General features: G+C 43.6%; 2 protein-coding genes and 1 pseudogene across 2 annotated transcripts; 1 reads left to right on the plus strand and 2 right to left on the minus strand.

Moving 5' to 3' along the window:
- Positions 1 to 588: 588 nt before the first annotated feature.
- On the plus strand, positions 589 to 1,537 carry LOC136529784 (uncharacterized). The gene has a single exon (XM_066522851.1). The coding sequence runs from the start codon at positions 624 to 626 to the stop codon at positions 1,245 to 1,247; it is 624 nt and encodes a 207-aa protein (XP_066378948.1). The 5' UTR covers positions 589 to 623; the 3' UTR covers positions 1,248 to 1,537.
- Positions 1,538 to 5,126: 3,589 nt separating this feature from the next.
- LOC136525853 (uncharacterized) lies at positions 5,127 to 5,480 on the minus strand. The gene has a single exon (XM_066518704.1). The coding sequence runs from the start codon at positions 5,478 to 5,480 to the stop codon at positions 5,127 to 5,129; it is 354 nt and encodes a 117-aa protein (XP_066374801.1).
- Positions 5,481 to 8,832: 3,352 nt separating this feature from the next.
- On the minus strand, positions 8,833 to 12,461 carry LOC136525854 (uncharacterized; annotated as a pseudogene).
- Positions 12,462 to 16,681: the final 4,220 nt, after the last annotated feature.

Consider the following 16,681-nt stretch of genomic DNA (forward strand, 5'->3'; position numbering starts at 1 on the left):
AGCATAGACACAGAGAAGAGAAGAGAGCCCCCTACCCCAGTGGCAGATCCATGTTCGGTTTTGGTGATGGGGAACATGGACAGCATAGACAACATACTAGATGAGGTTCACATCTTAAAACTTTACTTCGTATTTTTTTTGAATCAGGGATTTCATTACTCATTGGACTCGGCCAAATCGCTGGTCACCAAGTCCTCGACAAAGCGAGGTACTGTCTCCCAAGTGATCGGATCGTCACTGGAATATTTACAACCAAACGGAGGTGATGTGGGAAGCTGACATAGACATTCTTGAGATAGTAAAGAAAGATTATGTTAAACCACAACAAGTATAGTGCCGACCCATTAATCGTGTCATGGCTAGCTCAACACTGCAGGCCTGCTTGTCGGCCCACACACGATTCTACGCTATGGATTATAACCGTTGGCCCGGACCATGCTAATGACGTGCTTTTTAGGGTCATGCCCAATGCCACCCATCGGGCCAGCCCATTTATAGTCGAACTCGGCAACTCGGCAATTCGGCACCCGGAGGCCGGGGATCCCCAAGCGGAGGGGCGATGGATTCCGCGTCCGCCACCTTGAAATAGCCCTATCCGCGCCAACGTACGCGGCGAATCTGCGATGCTCCTCCTGTCCGCGGATAGCCCCCTCGGCCTCCAAACCCTAGTCTCCGCCGACGCTGATGCCTCCTCCAAGGGGGGCGGCAACGTGGCCACGCGCACGATCGCCGCCTCCCCCCGTGCGGTACGTTGCCTCGCCAATGGCTGCGAAGCGGATGGTGGCCGTGACGGGAAGGAGGAGCGGGGCGGTGGTTGCTGGGTGTCGTACGGGTGGCGCCGCCTACCTCGCCGCCTGCCACCCGCGATCCAGTCGCCCCGGCCGCTTGTGCGGGAGCGCACCGCCGACGGCCGCCTCGTGATCTCGCGGGAGGAGACCGCGCACCGCGTCTGCGCCAGGAAGGTCGAGGACCGCCGCCTCGTCCTGGAGCTCGTCGACGAGCGCGACGGCGGCGCGGCGCCCCCGCCTCAGGGGCGGCGGCGGTGGTCGCATCCGTTGGTCGGGCAGGAAGCCAAGGCGTCTGCATCAGCCGCCGGCGAGGAGTCTGCGCCTCCGGGGGCGCCAACTACGTCTCCGGTTGCTGCGGTCCCGGTACCGCCCGTCCTGGCCGAGGCGTGCTTCGAGGGTGCGATCCGCGAGGCGTCGCTGCGTGAGACGCGGATGAGCTTGCTCAGGATGGTCCATTGAGAGGAATCCCATCTCTTGCCGCTTCCGCTTGCAAGTTGCAAGTATCTGTTGCATGCGCTTAGAGGAAAATTTTGCAGCCATAGGGACAATGGAAAATTTTGCAGTCACCGCCTCACCGGAGAGGAAATATTTTTTTGTAGCCGTCGTTGAAAGGAACTTTGTTTAGTTGTTGTTAGTCATCGTCGAATTTGGAGTCGTAGGTGTGAGCCAGATCAATACCCAGATTATAGCGTGAGAAGCATAGCAAATTAGCAAAGTGCGTCAGTTTGATTGATTGTAGTTGTAGTAGACATTGTGCCAAGAAGTTCCTTTTGCTGGTGCTTGTTTACAGACATAATTGTTTGTTTGGATAACTGATTTACCAGGCGGATAACTGATCTACCTGGTGATGATGGACTTGAGTTATGGCACTGTGATGGACTTGAGGTATGTCATTTAAGAACACTCGCACAGCACAGTCAAATTCGTGGATCATCGCCATGCTAACTGACTTCTCTGATGCAGGCAGGTCCAGCTATTGCGTTTAACAAAATATGGATGTGAATATAGATATGACTCTGCATGCGTGGAAGAAAGGACAGATAATGTGGATGGACAACGATACAACTCTGAACCGAATGGCTCAAATGCTCTCATATCATGATATGGATATGAGCCACTAGCGAGAGAAGCATGGCAAATTAACAACGTGCATCAGTTTGGTTGACTGGAGAGTGTGCAAAGAAGTTGTACCTTTTACTGGTTGTTGTGCACGGACATAGCTTTGTTTCCGGCGAAGAGAGACGGATACTCAGGTGGTGTATTGGAATGACAGACTCATATATACAGTAGGGTTTAAGAAATCTCGCATAAACAGTCAAATTCTTCGATCATTGCCATGCTGTACTTCTGTGATGACAGGCCCAGCTATGGTGTGGAACAAAATGGAGATCGATGACCCTGCATGCGTGGAAGAAACAATATCATGTGGACAATGATAAAACTCTGAACCGAACGACTCAAAAGCGCTGATATGGATATGAGCCACAGCAGGTCATCAATTTTCAGACAAGAACGACAGGATGGACCTCAACTCTTACCAGTTGATCTGCCGTTAGCTTGATATTGTCAACGTATCTTCCTTGCTGTGGGGCAAAAATCCACACGGATTATTTCAAAGAGAAACAAAGTTTCTTGCTGATAATAATGATACTCATGGTTGCACAAGCCTGGAAAAAACAGTTTAGATTGTCTTGTGCTACCTGTAATTTATTATCCCATTACCCTTGTACCTCTAAGGCTGCAATTTCTTATGCAGGAGAGTAACTGTACAACACCAATCCTGAACGTCTTAGGAAAGAGGGAGATCGAGTGAAACACAACTGCACAAGCGTATAGCAGATGCTTTTAATCCAAGTTGCAAAACGCTTTGCACCAAGGGCCAAAATTTAACTGTGCCAACGTCTTTGCCCTGGATGTTTGGTTCCTAGGCATAGGTTGTCGTAACTAATCTTAGGCAAGTGTGATGAGCCACAAAAAATGTGGTTGGAATTTAGAGCCATACTTTGCCATATGCTTAAGAAATATTGTCACTTTTTTACTCTATCTATGACATTAACATGTGGAGCCCAAAATAAGCCTGCTAAATTTTGCGAACCAAACATTTGTAAACTTGATCAAAGTTGTCTAAGGCGAAATGTCACCAAGAATCAAACAACTTCTAAGTCTTTCTATGCCGAAGCCTAGGGACATGACTCTAGACATCCCTTCCACCTAACCACGGGGTGAATCTACATACACCCGAACGAGGCACATGACACCACTCAATTTTCCTGTTTCTATACTAGGATCATGTTCGTACGTTGCAACGGAAACAAGATAATGTCATAATAATTTTAAATTTAAACGTGTGTTGTATCATCGACGACATTAAACTTCTCTCCAACTCTATCTCAAGATCAGTCAATCATTCAATTCAGATTTGCGGTCATTCACCCAAGGTGAACGTGATACATCTTGGATGACTTTCCTTTTTTTAGAAAAAATATTTTCACAACTTTTTATTTTTTAGAAAGTTACATAATTATACTTGCAACCTTTGTGCATAACATTTTGCAGGACAAAACTAATCATAATAACGTCCTAACTTTTCAATATATTTTTTCATTTAATTTCATAAACAACTTATTATGACAACTTTTCTACATGACCGTTGCAACACAATTTTTTATTTACTAGTTGAGTGCCCGTGCGTTGCTACGGGAATCAAATTTTTTCATGAGATAACGTGTCAACATCTAAGTTAATCAAAGATAAATCATTGAGATCACTATTTTTAGCGTACATTGTTTTCCTCTTGACGGCAGCCAACGTCACTCACTCATTAACAACTTTTTATACGTATAATATTAACCATATGAGAGAAAAACATATTAGAAACACTATATAATCAACAGGTTTCAATTATATAAAATCTGTACATCCAATCAATAACATGTCAACAAGTCATAACTACTTGTCTCTCATTTCTTTCCAACTTCCTCTATTACTTGAAATTCAGATGGATACAAAAAATGTCAGTAATAAAGGACACAAATGTAAGAATATAACAGTTGTGCAAAATAGAAGACAATACATTTTCATAGAGTTAGGACCTCCTTGTAGACAATATTTTTTGTGTATATACCATGTATTTTGGTCTTTTTTCTTATCCTTCTTATCACCGGGTGGGACGGCAAGGATCCAAATGTTCGATCTGGCAGTGGCTCTAGATAGGGCAACATACAGTTGACCTTGAGATAACACCGGTTTAGGCAAATACACACTAGCATTGGGGAGAGTCTACCCTTGTGCCTTGTTAATCGTCATGGCAAAACTGAGTCTAATAGGAAACTACTTCCTCTTGAACTAGAGCGGGAACATCTCATCATCCGAGGGGCATAACGGAATCCATGGTAGGAAGATTCGCTTTCCAGCATGGTCTCTGACCATAATTTCTGCATCGATAATATTTCTTTGGAACCCTCAAACAACTAGCCTGGTTCCATTGCAAAGTCCAACCGCAGGGTCGATGTTCCTTGGCAATATGACCGGGCACCCAATCTTGAGCTTTAACACATGTGGAGGGAGACCGTTGGGGGTCAAAGTGTTGAGGAACTCAGATGGGTAGTAGTTGTGTGGATCATCCACATCACTATCAAAAGCTATGGTACATCACCTCATCCCCTTGGAAACGGCTTATCATCTTCATGTTAATCATATCAACCCAGTCGTTTCGCGGATATAATATTGCTCGTGAGGTGATGTAGCTCTTGTTTGACATATTGGCATTGAGAGCAGGGAATATGCAGTCAATTAACGTATCAAGATCACTGTCATCCCCAGTCTATGGTATGCATATATCATCAGGAAGGCGGATTTCACCATCACCATTAGCCTCCCCCGATGCGTAGCAAGTATTCTACAAACCATGGGTCGCTCTTTGCCCTCCATATTGCGCACCAGTTTGAGATGTCGCATGGAATTCCAAAGGTACGACATCCGCAATGAGGCACCAACTATTTGAGCCCTTGACCTTCTTCGAACAACTAGGAGAACCTGCCTGAAATCTCCACCAAACACCACAGTCTTGCCCCCAAACGGTAGGTTAGGATGGTCCATGATATCACGGAGGCTATTATCTAGTGCCTCGACACCGTGCCTCTTCATCATCGTCACCTCATCCCAAATAATAAGGGATGCGGTCCAAAGCAGCTTGGCGATACCACTCTGTTTGGTGAAGCTGCAAAACGCCCCATCATCGAGGGTGAGGGAAATCTTGAAGCACGAGTGGGCGGTTCTACCACCAGGCATTATTGAGGTAGCAACACTAGATGTTGTTGTTGCCACAGCAATCTTGTTTTAACTAAGTATAGTAGCAAGTAGGGCCCTGTATAGATAAGTCTTTCCGGTGCCGCTAGGTCCATCCACAAAGAACAAACCCCCATGATCGCTATCAACAGCAGACATAATCTCATTGTAGGCAGCCTGTTGCTCCTCGTTAAGGGTCTTTGATAGTGCCATATCATCAACGCTAGCCTCCTCGAAAATCTCCCTAGGAATATCGCCAGACGGATCATATGTGTCATCGATATCAGGAAGTGGGTACATCTTTATGTTCTTCTGCATTGATTCTAACAACTTTTGAATATCTATGAGGACCATCTGCTCCACTGTGAAGCTGGACTGGTTATTGCGCCTGTAGTCCTCTAACATTGCCTCCTTGTGCTTTTCCTAGAGTTCTAACACATCACTCGACTCACAAAATACCAAAATTGTTGCAAAGAGCATTCGTAGTGCATATGGCATCATCCACAGAGTAGCTTTAGCAAGGCCATCGTGCAGTGTGTTTGAAAGGTCCTAATGGCTAGAGGGGGGTGAATAGCCTATAAAAATTTCTACAACAACACTAAACAAAAGGGTTAGACAATTATGAGGCAAAACAAATGTTGCGCTAGCCTACTAAAATGCAAGCCACCTACCACAATTATAGTTTCTATGATCTATAGGCACACAAAGGCTATGCCACTACACTAAGTTAGTGAGCTCTCAATGACTAACTAAACAGACTCACTAACCACTAGATACGATACAAGCTAGCTCTCAAAACTAATTACACTAAAGAGCTTAGCTACACTATGAATGTAAATACACAAGTGGTTGAGATGTTTATACCGCCGTGTAGAGAGGTGTGCCAATCACAAGATGAAGCCAATCAATTACAATAGAGTCCCAGTGACAAGAGGTGACACAATGATTTTTCATCGAGGCTCACTTGCTTGCCGGCAAGCTACTCTCTGTTGTGGCGATATACTCACTTGGAGGTTCATGCGCTAATTGGCATCACACGCCAAACCCTCAATATGGTGCCGCACAACCAACACAAGATGAGGATCACATAAGCCACGAGCAATCCACTAGAGTACATTTTGGCTCTCCACCGGGAAAAGGTCAAGAACCCCTCACTATCACCACGATCGGAGCTAGAGACAAGCAACTTCCTCCGCTCGACGATCCTCGCTGCACCAAGCCATCTAGGTGGCAGCAACCACGAAGAGTAACAAGCGAAATCCGCAGCAAAACACGAATACCAAGTGCCTCTAGATGCAATCACTCAAGCAATATACTTGGATTCACTCCCAATCTCACAAAGATAATCAATCTATGATGGAGATGAGTGGAAGAGCTTTTGCTAAGCTCACAAGGTTGCTATATCAATACAAATAGCCAAGAGCAATGAACTTGAGCCGGCCATGGAGCTTAAATAGAAGCCCTATGAAATAGAGCCGTTGGGCTCTCACTACAACCCTACCCGGGGCGACCAAACGCATTGATCAGATGTGATCAGATGCATGCCTTAGCGTCCGGTCATCCGATGCCATCCACGTGTCACACCTATTTCAAATGCCAGCCGCATGATACCAATGGCTAGTAGCCATTCTCGCGCGCTTTAAGTCACGACCAGATGCGCCAGTGTGAAGTCAGCCATACGTGTGCGCCACTGCTACGCTGTGAACGGATGCTCTGCTGAGATGACCGGACGCATCTACGCTAGGAGTCCAGTCACTTCTAGAGAGGTTCTAGAGCGGCCAAATCGTTACCGGACGCGTCTGGTGCATCTCGTCCGGACCCTTCACAGCGTCTGGTGCAATACCCTAGGTTACATTGCCTTAGCCTCTACTGACCGGACTCACAAGCCAGCATTTGGTCACTACGAGAGCAGCGTCCGGTCATTGAAAATCAGTGACAATCACCTCCTTTACTCCACTAACTTCTCCACAATTGCTCAAATGTGCCAACCACCAAGTGTATCACCTTGTGCACGTGTGTTAGCATATTTTCACAAAAAAAATTCAAGGGTGTTAGCACTCCACTAGATCTAAATGCATATACAATGAGTTAGAACATCTAGTGGCACTTTGATAACCGCATTTCGATACGAGTTTCACCCCTCTTAATAGTACGGCTATCGATCCTAAATGTGATCACACTCACTAAGTGTCTTGATCACCAAACCAAAAGGCTCCTATCAAATTTTACCTTTGCCTTGAGCTTTTTGTTTTTCTCTTTCTTCTTTTCTAAGTCCAAACACTTGATCATCACCATGGTCACACCATCATCATGATCTTCATCATTGCTTTGCCACTTAGAATAGTGCTACCTATCTCATGATCACTTAGATAAATTAGGTTAGTACTTAGGGTTTCATCAATTCACCAAAACCAAACTAGAGCTTTCAGTGTTGTCCGCTTCAATGAGGCCCCTTCTTTTTGCAGCTTCACGAAAAGTCAGTAGGAGTATGCTAGAAATAGTCCTTAGATCAGTGAAGGAGGTTGCATTAGGCACGTGGTTTAGAAGCATCCTAAGATAGTAACGCTCCCCTTCAGCCAGATTGGCACATACAACTCTTTCGATCTGTGTTAAATGATTCTTTTGCGCCCTCCTAATCCATGATTTTCCCTATGAGTCCCACTTATAGTACTCAGGAAAGTCCCGATATAATATACCACGGGCATGTTCAGATGTGTTGTTCTTCTCGAAGTAGGCTATAAGCATCGACCTTTCAACACCTAGACGATTAAGCACTCGTCGAACACCCTCATGCTGGTGAAATGACACCATGTGCATGTTAGGAAGATGGAGCTGCAAGGACAACACCGAAGGGGACCTATCACTTATATCAAAAACCATATATCCTCGGACCTACAGTAATGGACGTGCGGTCACTACGCCGTCTGCTCCCTATATGGCCATGGATTAGCGCCTTGGTCCGCCGCGCCACCTGTCGGGGCAGGGTGGGACATGACAACTCGCTGACGATGCCAGTACATGGCATCGTCAGCGGGCAAATGCCCAGCACGACCCTATTAGGGTCAGCGGACATGCGCCCATCGTGGAGCTATCCCTGTCACCGCATGCCATGTCAACAGGGCCCACACAGAGGAAAAGAAAGACCCGGCGTCCTTGAAGGATTTTCTTTGCCTCTGGTTTTCCTTTTTTCTCCCATCTGTAATCCCTGCTCTCCCTTGGCCTATAAAAGGGAAAGCAGGGCACCCCACTAAGGGGATCGATTTTCACGACATCACAGCAGAACCACTAGCATCGAACCTCGAACATATAGCTGAGCAGCAATCAAGCTCTCCGCACCCCTTCGACCTTTCCATCAAAGACTTGGGACCCGTCCCTCTCTCGCCCATTTGTAACCCCTACTATAAACTTTTCAGTGCTAATAACACAAGCAGCAGCCATGAACTGGACATAGGGACATTCTATCCGAACCAGTATAAACCTTGTGTCTTTTTAGCATACCATCCGGCCCAGACGCGCAATAACACAAATTTACTCGTTGGTGTTTACTCGAAATGCCGATAGGTATCAATAAAGGAAAGCAAATACTGTAAAGAATGTTAAAAGTAGTGCAAATTACTTGTGTCATCAAATAATGGTTGTGCAGGTGTAGCTGATGCATTTTGATTGCTTGGTCCAGCGTTTTCTGTCAATCACATCATGGACATGGTTAAGATAGAAATAAAGTTGTTTCATGTGAAGGAACAGGGGTAGGGAGACCTCATTTCTTATTGTTGTTGGTCATGGTTGACTGAGGTAAGGGCGTTTCTTCATCCGCATGGTGTTTAGTCATGCATTCATCATCATTGTTAGCTGCTCCCATGTTCCGACCGATGCGGCGCTCAAACACAGTGTTATGGCAGGCTAACAATGCATGTCTTTGCCTAGATGGAACATTTTGTCTATGTGTCATACGACTAGGCAGTATATCACCACATCCATCATCATCATCATCATTTGTCTCCTCAGTAGCTTGTGGGAAGCAAATAGGTGTTGCAGTGGATTCTGAGATAACCCAATCGCTGGAGCTTACTGTGGGTCCATGAGGCCCAGATGAGCTTGCAGTGGGCCACACCATCTTTAGATTAAAGAGTGGATTCTCCATTACGATGGACTCACTGTTTAAGGTGTGTTTCTTTACCTCCCTAGAGCGGTTTGTAGTCACTTTCATTGCCTCTTTACGAGATGGAGTTTTATTGTAAAGCCTCCGTCGCCTGCGCCTTTGTTCCCATTGCTCAGGTGTCATGTTTGCATATGTCATCCTCTTCCTTGCACGATCAACCATGACTTGCTCATTTGTCAACTATCTCTTACGTGAAGCATCAGTGCGTTGTGACTGCATTTCTTGATTAACAATGCTGCGGGTAGTATTACTTCATCGTCATCACCTAAGTAGTTGTGTTTGAGTTAAAATAGTAGCAAGACAACCAGAACACGCTAGATATCCATCAACGATCCTCTCGTTGTATATAAAGCTACTAATAGATTCGCCAACACAAAAATGTAGGCGTTGATGCCATATAAACAATAGTTGAATTACCTGATATCTGATTGGATATATCATCAATATTAATCGCATGGAGTGAATCATTCCTATGCAACCAATCATCTGTTTCATTAGGATCCATATTTTCCTTGTTTGATCCATCCTAACCATCTACCAATTGTGACACAGCACGTATGAGTAACATCAATAGTATAGTAATATCTATATTATTACTCAACAACGTCTCTACTATACTACCATTGGTAGTTTCAATATGTAGGTGTTGTCCCTTTTTTTCTTTTATATGCTTCTCGACCTTTTTATTTCTTTCGTCCCTTTTCTCTTTCTCTCTTGCGTTCTCCAGCATCACTTCCTGCAGTGTTACATCCAGATACTTTAATTATCATTAATAATATAAACAATACACTAAATTTAATATAATATAGTAAAAGGATGATTTATTTTGTTTACCTCCGTTAGTAGTGTTAGTCTTGTCATCCAATGGTGCTGGAGAGCCACTATTTTCCATTGAATTAACCATCAAATGCCTAGGAATCATACGGTAACCATTAGGTGAGAAACAAAAAGGCAAGTTAGTGCTACATGTTGGCCTAGCAAATAATGCCACCGAGCGATCGGGCTACACAACTGGTAGGACTGAGGAATGTTTTTTGGGTGGTTACATAGAGGAAGTGAACCAGTTACAATCTCTAAAATAAAGCCCTTGTTTGACCAGTGCAACATTCAGTTCAGTGCAACAGTTTGTGTGCTTAGAAAAAATTTGATTTTTCAGTGTTTTGTTATTCCAGTCATGGTGTATGTTTTCCACTACTTGTTTGACCATATGCAAAAACACTTGCTGTAACAAATAAATAAAGAGGGGAAGAAAACACATTTCAGTGACTTCATGGAATACTTTGATTCAAAAAAAATTGGAGTAAGATAGGAAGTAGGTGTTGACTCATAGTTAATGCCACTAACTACAGAGAGGGCAACTGCTTTGGCCCCTTCCTCGTATACTTCTTTAGTATTACAGTCAGAACAAAATACCCTATCTGCAAATGTATAGAGTTGTGTTGTGTCAAATAAGTTGCACACAACAACATAGCTGGAAAGAAAGAGACTTTGTAGTGCATACTTCTGAAAAGAGCAAAGTAAACACCACTGACTATCTGTGCTCTAGCCAGATAAAAATCTACCCACTACAACAAAATCATATGGTTAAATTTCAGGGGAGTCTCTTTATGATAAAATAGTTTCTTAGGGTACCATCTTGCTACATTGAAAGAGTCACTTCAGGTTGTTCATACCATTACTCCAAAATCAACTTAGCCAAGGTGTTTTCACTACTAGCATCGGATGCCTTACAGAAATACTACACAGAATTTCTACCCCTTAAATGTCATCAACACAAGCACAGTGATTTTCTAAAAGACACCTTGAGGCTAGCAATTTTTCATGCCGCAAGTGAATTTCAATTCATTAAATTTCCATCAATTATATCCCTCACACACCCTTTCACAGAATCGAGGAAGGGAAAATCCATGTTTGTTGGGATAGAAACGCAGAAGAATAGTCCAATAGGTGGGCTCTTTATTATGCTGAAAACCCTAGGGGTGCAGATATTTTATACTCTTCATATACTTCAGAATGCAAATTCTTTCTAAGCTCACAAACTTACCATCAGAGTTGAAAAAACAAAATCACTGAGTAACGACCTATTGATAGATAGCAAAAGGTATGTCACTGAACAGAATTAGGATGTGTACCTGCAAATGGATGGATGTGCTTGATTTTATAGAATGATATCTTGAGATGTGAGATGCCTAACCTGAACAGCAAAGGCCACTGAAAATTTCAGAGTAGTTCATATCTTGTGGCTGCAGCTACTGGCTATCAATTTTTTTGTTTCTAGGTGCTTGACATAGGTTAGCAAGCAATCTCATAAATGAGAACTCCCATGCAGAATGACGGAGATAGCAAATACTAAATAACTCAACTTCTGAACAAATTAGGACTGAAACTAAACCTCTATAATTGGCAGTGGGGATATAAAATTCATTGGAGCCAAAATAATACTTATGAATGAATTTTCATCATCATAAATTATATTTTCTGCATAGACAAACACGTAATGGAAACTGAATATAGTTTATTATGACTGATAGGCCCAAATTCAGCTTTCGCTAAAAAACTATCATAATTGTTGAATGACAAGAGTATATATCAAGATTGGTGCTCAATTGAATTTAATTTTAACAATGTCAATGAAATCCAATCAGTCATTAGAAGCCTATCAGTTGTAAACATTGCAGAGCATATTTGAACAAAGGAGAAGATCATAGCATTTTAAGTTTTCAAGTGTATTTCATCATACTATTTATTAAAGCCGATTATTAGTACTACATTAGTCTAAGGGGAGAAACACTAAAACATCAATCTGTCACAAGATAGGAAAATACCAAAGTGTCAAATCAGCAAAGGAATTGGCCAATATAAAAAACCTAATAATGAGCGGTTTGTAGCTTTACTGTCAGGCAGAGTAGCATCAATTCTCAGTTTTAGTTTACAGGATGCCTATTTCAGGTAAAAGAAAAGGATATTTATTTCAGCTTACATGATAGAATATATATTTCAGATATCAATTTAAAGGTTGTAGCTATCAATTTAGTTATTTGATACAAAGAGACTTTGAAACTTACATGATCCCCATTGAAGCAGCATATTAAACTCAACACAAGATTTCATAAAAAACAGAGAAACAAGATGTAGCACTACGCCAATTCCAACAGGAACCGAAACAAAGTGGAGTATGTACCTGTTACTTCCAATGAGGAGTGGTTGCCTACAGGAGATCAAGTCTCTAGAACGCCAAAAGCAAATCCATGTATAGGTAATTAGTAGGTTCAAAACGAAGGTAGCAATTTTAAGTATTGATGTCTCATGTATAGATGCAAGCCTATGGAAAAATAGAAAATTATTGCCAGGATTAGCATATGGTACATATAATGCTCATGCGCAGAACAAGGTTTCAATACAACAACAAAGAAATTATTCATAAATTAGTTTGAAGTCTACATATGTTTGATATATGGTAGCTTACTAAAAATGTTGCACCCTAAAAAACGAGGAAGGAACTGTTACAATCAAACAAGAAAACCTCATTTTTATTGTATATGCTCAACCTCATCAAGCTGTAAACAATTCACTAAGTCGTATTTTATCAGTTAAAAAGTCCAGCTTGCCTCACTTCACTACCTTCTCTCATTTCCTGCAACAATAAGACGCAGTCTAGAGAAAGCCAGAAAGGTATACCATTTTTCCATTAACTCACAAGTATGCACCGGTAATTCTCTAAAGAATCCTTAATATGAGTACTTGTCAGAAAACATTAAAGCACTGAATGACACTGGAAAAAATCAGTTAACATACATTACTCTTATATGCTTATATTATGGTGCTCAAAACTGCAACTGCATTGGTTGGATCACAATACCTGATTTTAAAGCAGATATGAACACATACAGGTAGGAATTTGGAGCAGCATGATTGAACTATGGTGAGCTATAAATGTGTTATTTGCCCCATGTGCTAATTGAATTTGATATATGGTTCTGTAGTTCACTAAAACAAATATTTAAAAATTATATCCTTTTTTTTTATTTTAGGTGTATGCTTAGGTACATTAGCAGATTTACTCACAAACACAAAATCTTCCAAAGAATGCAAGCTTTGAACATGTTGCAATATAAAAAATTGGAAAATCAGTAAATAAAAAATTTTAAAAAAACTTGTATGACGTGGGTACAGATCAGACAACCACAAAGTAACTTCAGTTCTTAGTTTCAAGTTAACTTCAGTTCTCAGTTTCAGGTTAACTTTAGTTATCAGTTTCAGGTGCAATCCGGGACTCCTGGTAGTTATACCAACAATGAAGACCTTAATGGGTTAAAGACCTATCTAACAAGTGTCTGAACTATCAAGTTGCAACAAAATTTCAGAGTTCAGACAAAAATTCAGAGTTCGAGCTTTATTCATCTGTTATCAGTGTGAAAGAGAAAGAAATCATTGGTTGGGGAGATGGATGGCAATGGGCTTTGGTTCTGCATGAATACTTGGTGGCGAAGTTAGCCCCCGAATCACACAATTAAGAACTATAATCACATACCTCACAGCAGGTGATGGCAACGCCGCTGGTGCATTGGTCCCCGCTTGTCATGGCTGAGGAACTAAGGTGCGGCGACGTGGTAGGAACGGCGTCGGGGCGTCGCGGTGGCGGCGGCTGGGCGAGGTCATCCGACGGCTTTGTGGACATGGGCACAGGGGCCACTAGTGCCGCGTCGCGTCCGGCAGTGGCCCGTCCGACGACAACAGTGGCTTTGCGTGGTCATTCGACGGCTTCGCGGTCACGGGTGCAGGGGTTGTAGGCGCCCTGTCGCGTCCGACAGCGGCCCGTTCGACGGCGGCAACGGCTTGGCGAGGTCGCCCGACGGCTTTGTGAGCGCAGGCGCTGGGGTCACAGGCGTAGCGTCGCGTCCAACATCTTGGCGAGGTCATCCGGTGGCGGTTCCTTGGAGCGAGACGAGCTGGGAGCTAGGCGTCGTGCGCGTACGGCTATTCTCTCGAGCGAGATGAGCGGGGCAGGTGCTGTGGTTCCTTACGGAGAGGGGAGTCGGTGTGGGAGAAACCTTTTTTTTCGAGCTGACTTTTTTTACCGCGGCTTGACCACGGGAGTCGACGTTTTTTTCCCGAGCGACACAATCAGGGAGGCAGGCCGATTAGTTTTGCATAGACGATAACATTTGACTCTTTTAGTTATATATATATAATATAATACAAACTTATCTATCCCAAATAATAAAAAGGCAAAATTTCTGATTTTTTTCCTGTCCAGCCCATTCAATTTGGTCTAATTGTCTCTCACTTGCTCGCCCCAGTCCACTCCACCCATCTGGTCATTTTTTAGCCCATCAGCCCAAATCATAAACAACCCAGTCCACTCTAGCCATCCGGATTTTTAGCGCATATCGTTACCTAGGGCTGGCACGAGCGACCATCGTATATAACTCTGGGCAAATTACCCGCTACTGAAAGCTCTAGTTTGGTTTTGGTGAATTGATGAAACCCTAAGTGCTAACTTAGTTTATCAAGTGATCATGACATAGGTAGCACATTCAAAGTGGTGAAGCAAATGAAGACCATGACATGATGACGGTGATGCCATGGTGATGATCAAGTGCTTGGACTTGAAAAGAAGAAAGAGAAAAACAAAAGGCTCAAGGCAAATGTATAAATGGTAGGAGCTATTTTGTTTTAGTGATCAAAACACTTAGAGAGTGTGATCACATTTAAGTTTGATAGCCGTACTATTAAGAAGGGTGAAACTCGTATCGAAATGCGGTTATCAAAGTGCCACTAGATGCTCTAACTCATTGCATATGCATTTAGGATCTAGTGGAGTGCTAACACCCTTAAAAATGTTTGTAAAAATATGCTAACACATATGCACAAGGTGATACACTTGGTGGTTGACATATTTGAGCAAGGGATAGGAACTTCACTGGTGGAGTGTCTGCCCATAGAGTGCGGACAGTCCGATGGTGCCACCGGCGCCCTAGACAGAAAAGACGGAGGTCACTGTAAGTGACCGGACACTGGTCTCTGAAGGACCGGCGCGTCCGGTCAGTAGCCACAGAAGAAGTGCAGCGTCGGACATCGACCGGACACTAGCGATGAAACGACTGGACGCTGGCTGGCTGCGTCCGGTCACATTGACATGGTCACGCATAGAGGAGTCGTCGAGTGACCAGACGCTGGGTGTGTCTGGTCGAGCATGACCGGACGCGTCCGATCGTGAAAAGTCGTCTCTGGATGCTTACTAGAAACGACCGGACACTAGGGTTCAGCGTCCGGTCACTTTGAGCTACAACGTTCGGTCATCACTTGACCGTTGAGATCGGGCGATCAACATTTGAAAAGAGAGGACACGTGGCATGCATCGTATGACCGGACGCTGAGGTCCAGCGTCCGGTGGATATGACTGGAGCGTCCGGTCACCCCGTGTTGTGCCCATTAAAGGGGTACAACGACTCTATTTTATAGGGGCTTCTATTTAAGCCCCATAGCCGGTTCAAGCTCACTCTCTTGGCCATTTGCATTGACATAGCAATCTTGTGAGCTTAACCAAAGCCCTCCCACTCATCTCCATCATTGATTGATCATTTTTGTGAGATTAGTAGAGAATCCAAGTGCATTGCTTAAGTGTTTGCATCTAGAGGCACTTGGTGTTCATATTTCACTGTGGGATTTGCTTCTTACTCTTGGTGGTTGCCGCTACCTAGACAACTTGTAGCAGCGAGGATCGTCGATCGGAGGTTGGTGATTGTCTCCGGCTTCCGATCATGGTGATTGTGAGGGGTTCTTGACCTTTCCTGGCGGAGAGCCAAAAGGTACTCTAGTGGATTGCTCGTGGCCTGTGTGATCCTCATCTTGTGTTGGTTGTGCGGCACCCTATTGAGGGTTTGGCGTGTGATGCCAATTAGCGCGTGAACCTCCAAGTGAGTGAATCGCCACAACGAGGAGTAGCTTGTCGGCAAGCAAGTGAACATCGGTAAAAAAATCATTATGTTCATCATTTGATTCCGAGGTGATTAATCTTCATTGTTATTCATTCTTATGATTGATTGGCTCATTTCTCGACACGGCGGTATAACCTTCTTGCTCACTCTCATTACATTACCGCAAACTAGTTATCAAGCTCTTTAATGTAGCTAGTTGTGAGAGCTTGTTAGTTTGGTTAGTGTAGCTCTTTAGTTAGCTTTTGAGAGCACACTAATTTAGTGTAGTGTCATAGCTATTGTGTGGATAGAAACTATATCAACTAGAATTGTGGTAGGTGGCTTGCATTTTTAGTAGGCTAGCGCAACACTTGCTTCGCCTCATAATCGATTGACCATCATGTGATACATCTATTCCTTGCCAGACTGACCTGCACCAACTGTTGCGTCATCGCGGACACTAATGGCACAATTAGATCTCCCATGCATGCCACTCTTCTAGGTTGTTAAGAGCGCCGCAAGGGTTG

The sequence above is a fragment of the Miscanthus floridulus genome, chromosome 19, assembly GCF_019320115.1.
Source record: "Miscanthus floridulus cultivar M001 chromosome 19, ASM1932011v1, whole genome shotgun sequence".
In the NCBI taxonomy this organism is placed as follows: Eukaryota; Viridiplantae; Streptophyta; class Magnoliopsida; order Poales; family Poaceae; genus Miscanthus; species Miscanthus floridulus.

Excerpts from the sequence above, each read along its gene's own strand:
- LOC136529784 (XM_066522851.1), top strand. The coding sequence starts at position 624 with ATGCTCCTCCTGTCCGCGGATAGCCCCCTCGGCCTCCAAACCCTAGTC.
- LOC136525853 (XM_066518704.1), bottom strand. The coding sequence starts at position 5,480 with ATGTTAGAGGACTACAGGCGCAATAACCAGTCCAGCTTCACAGTGGAG.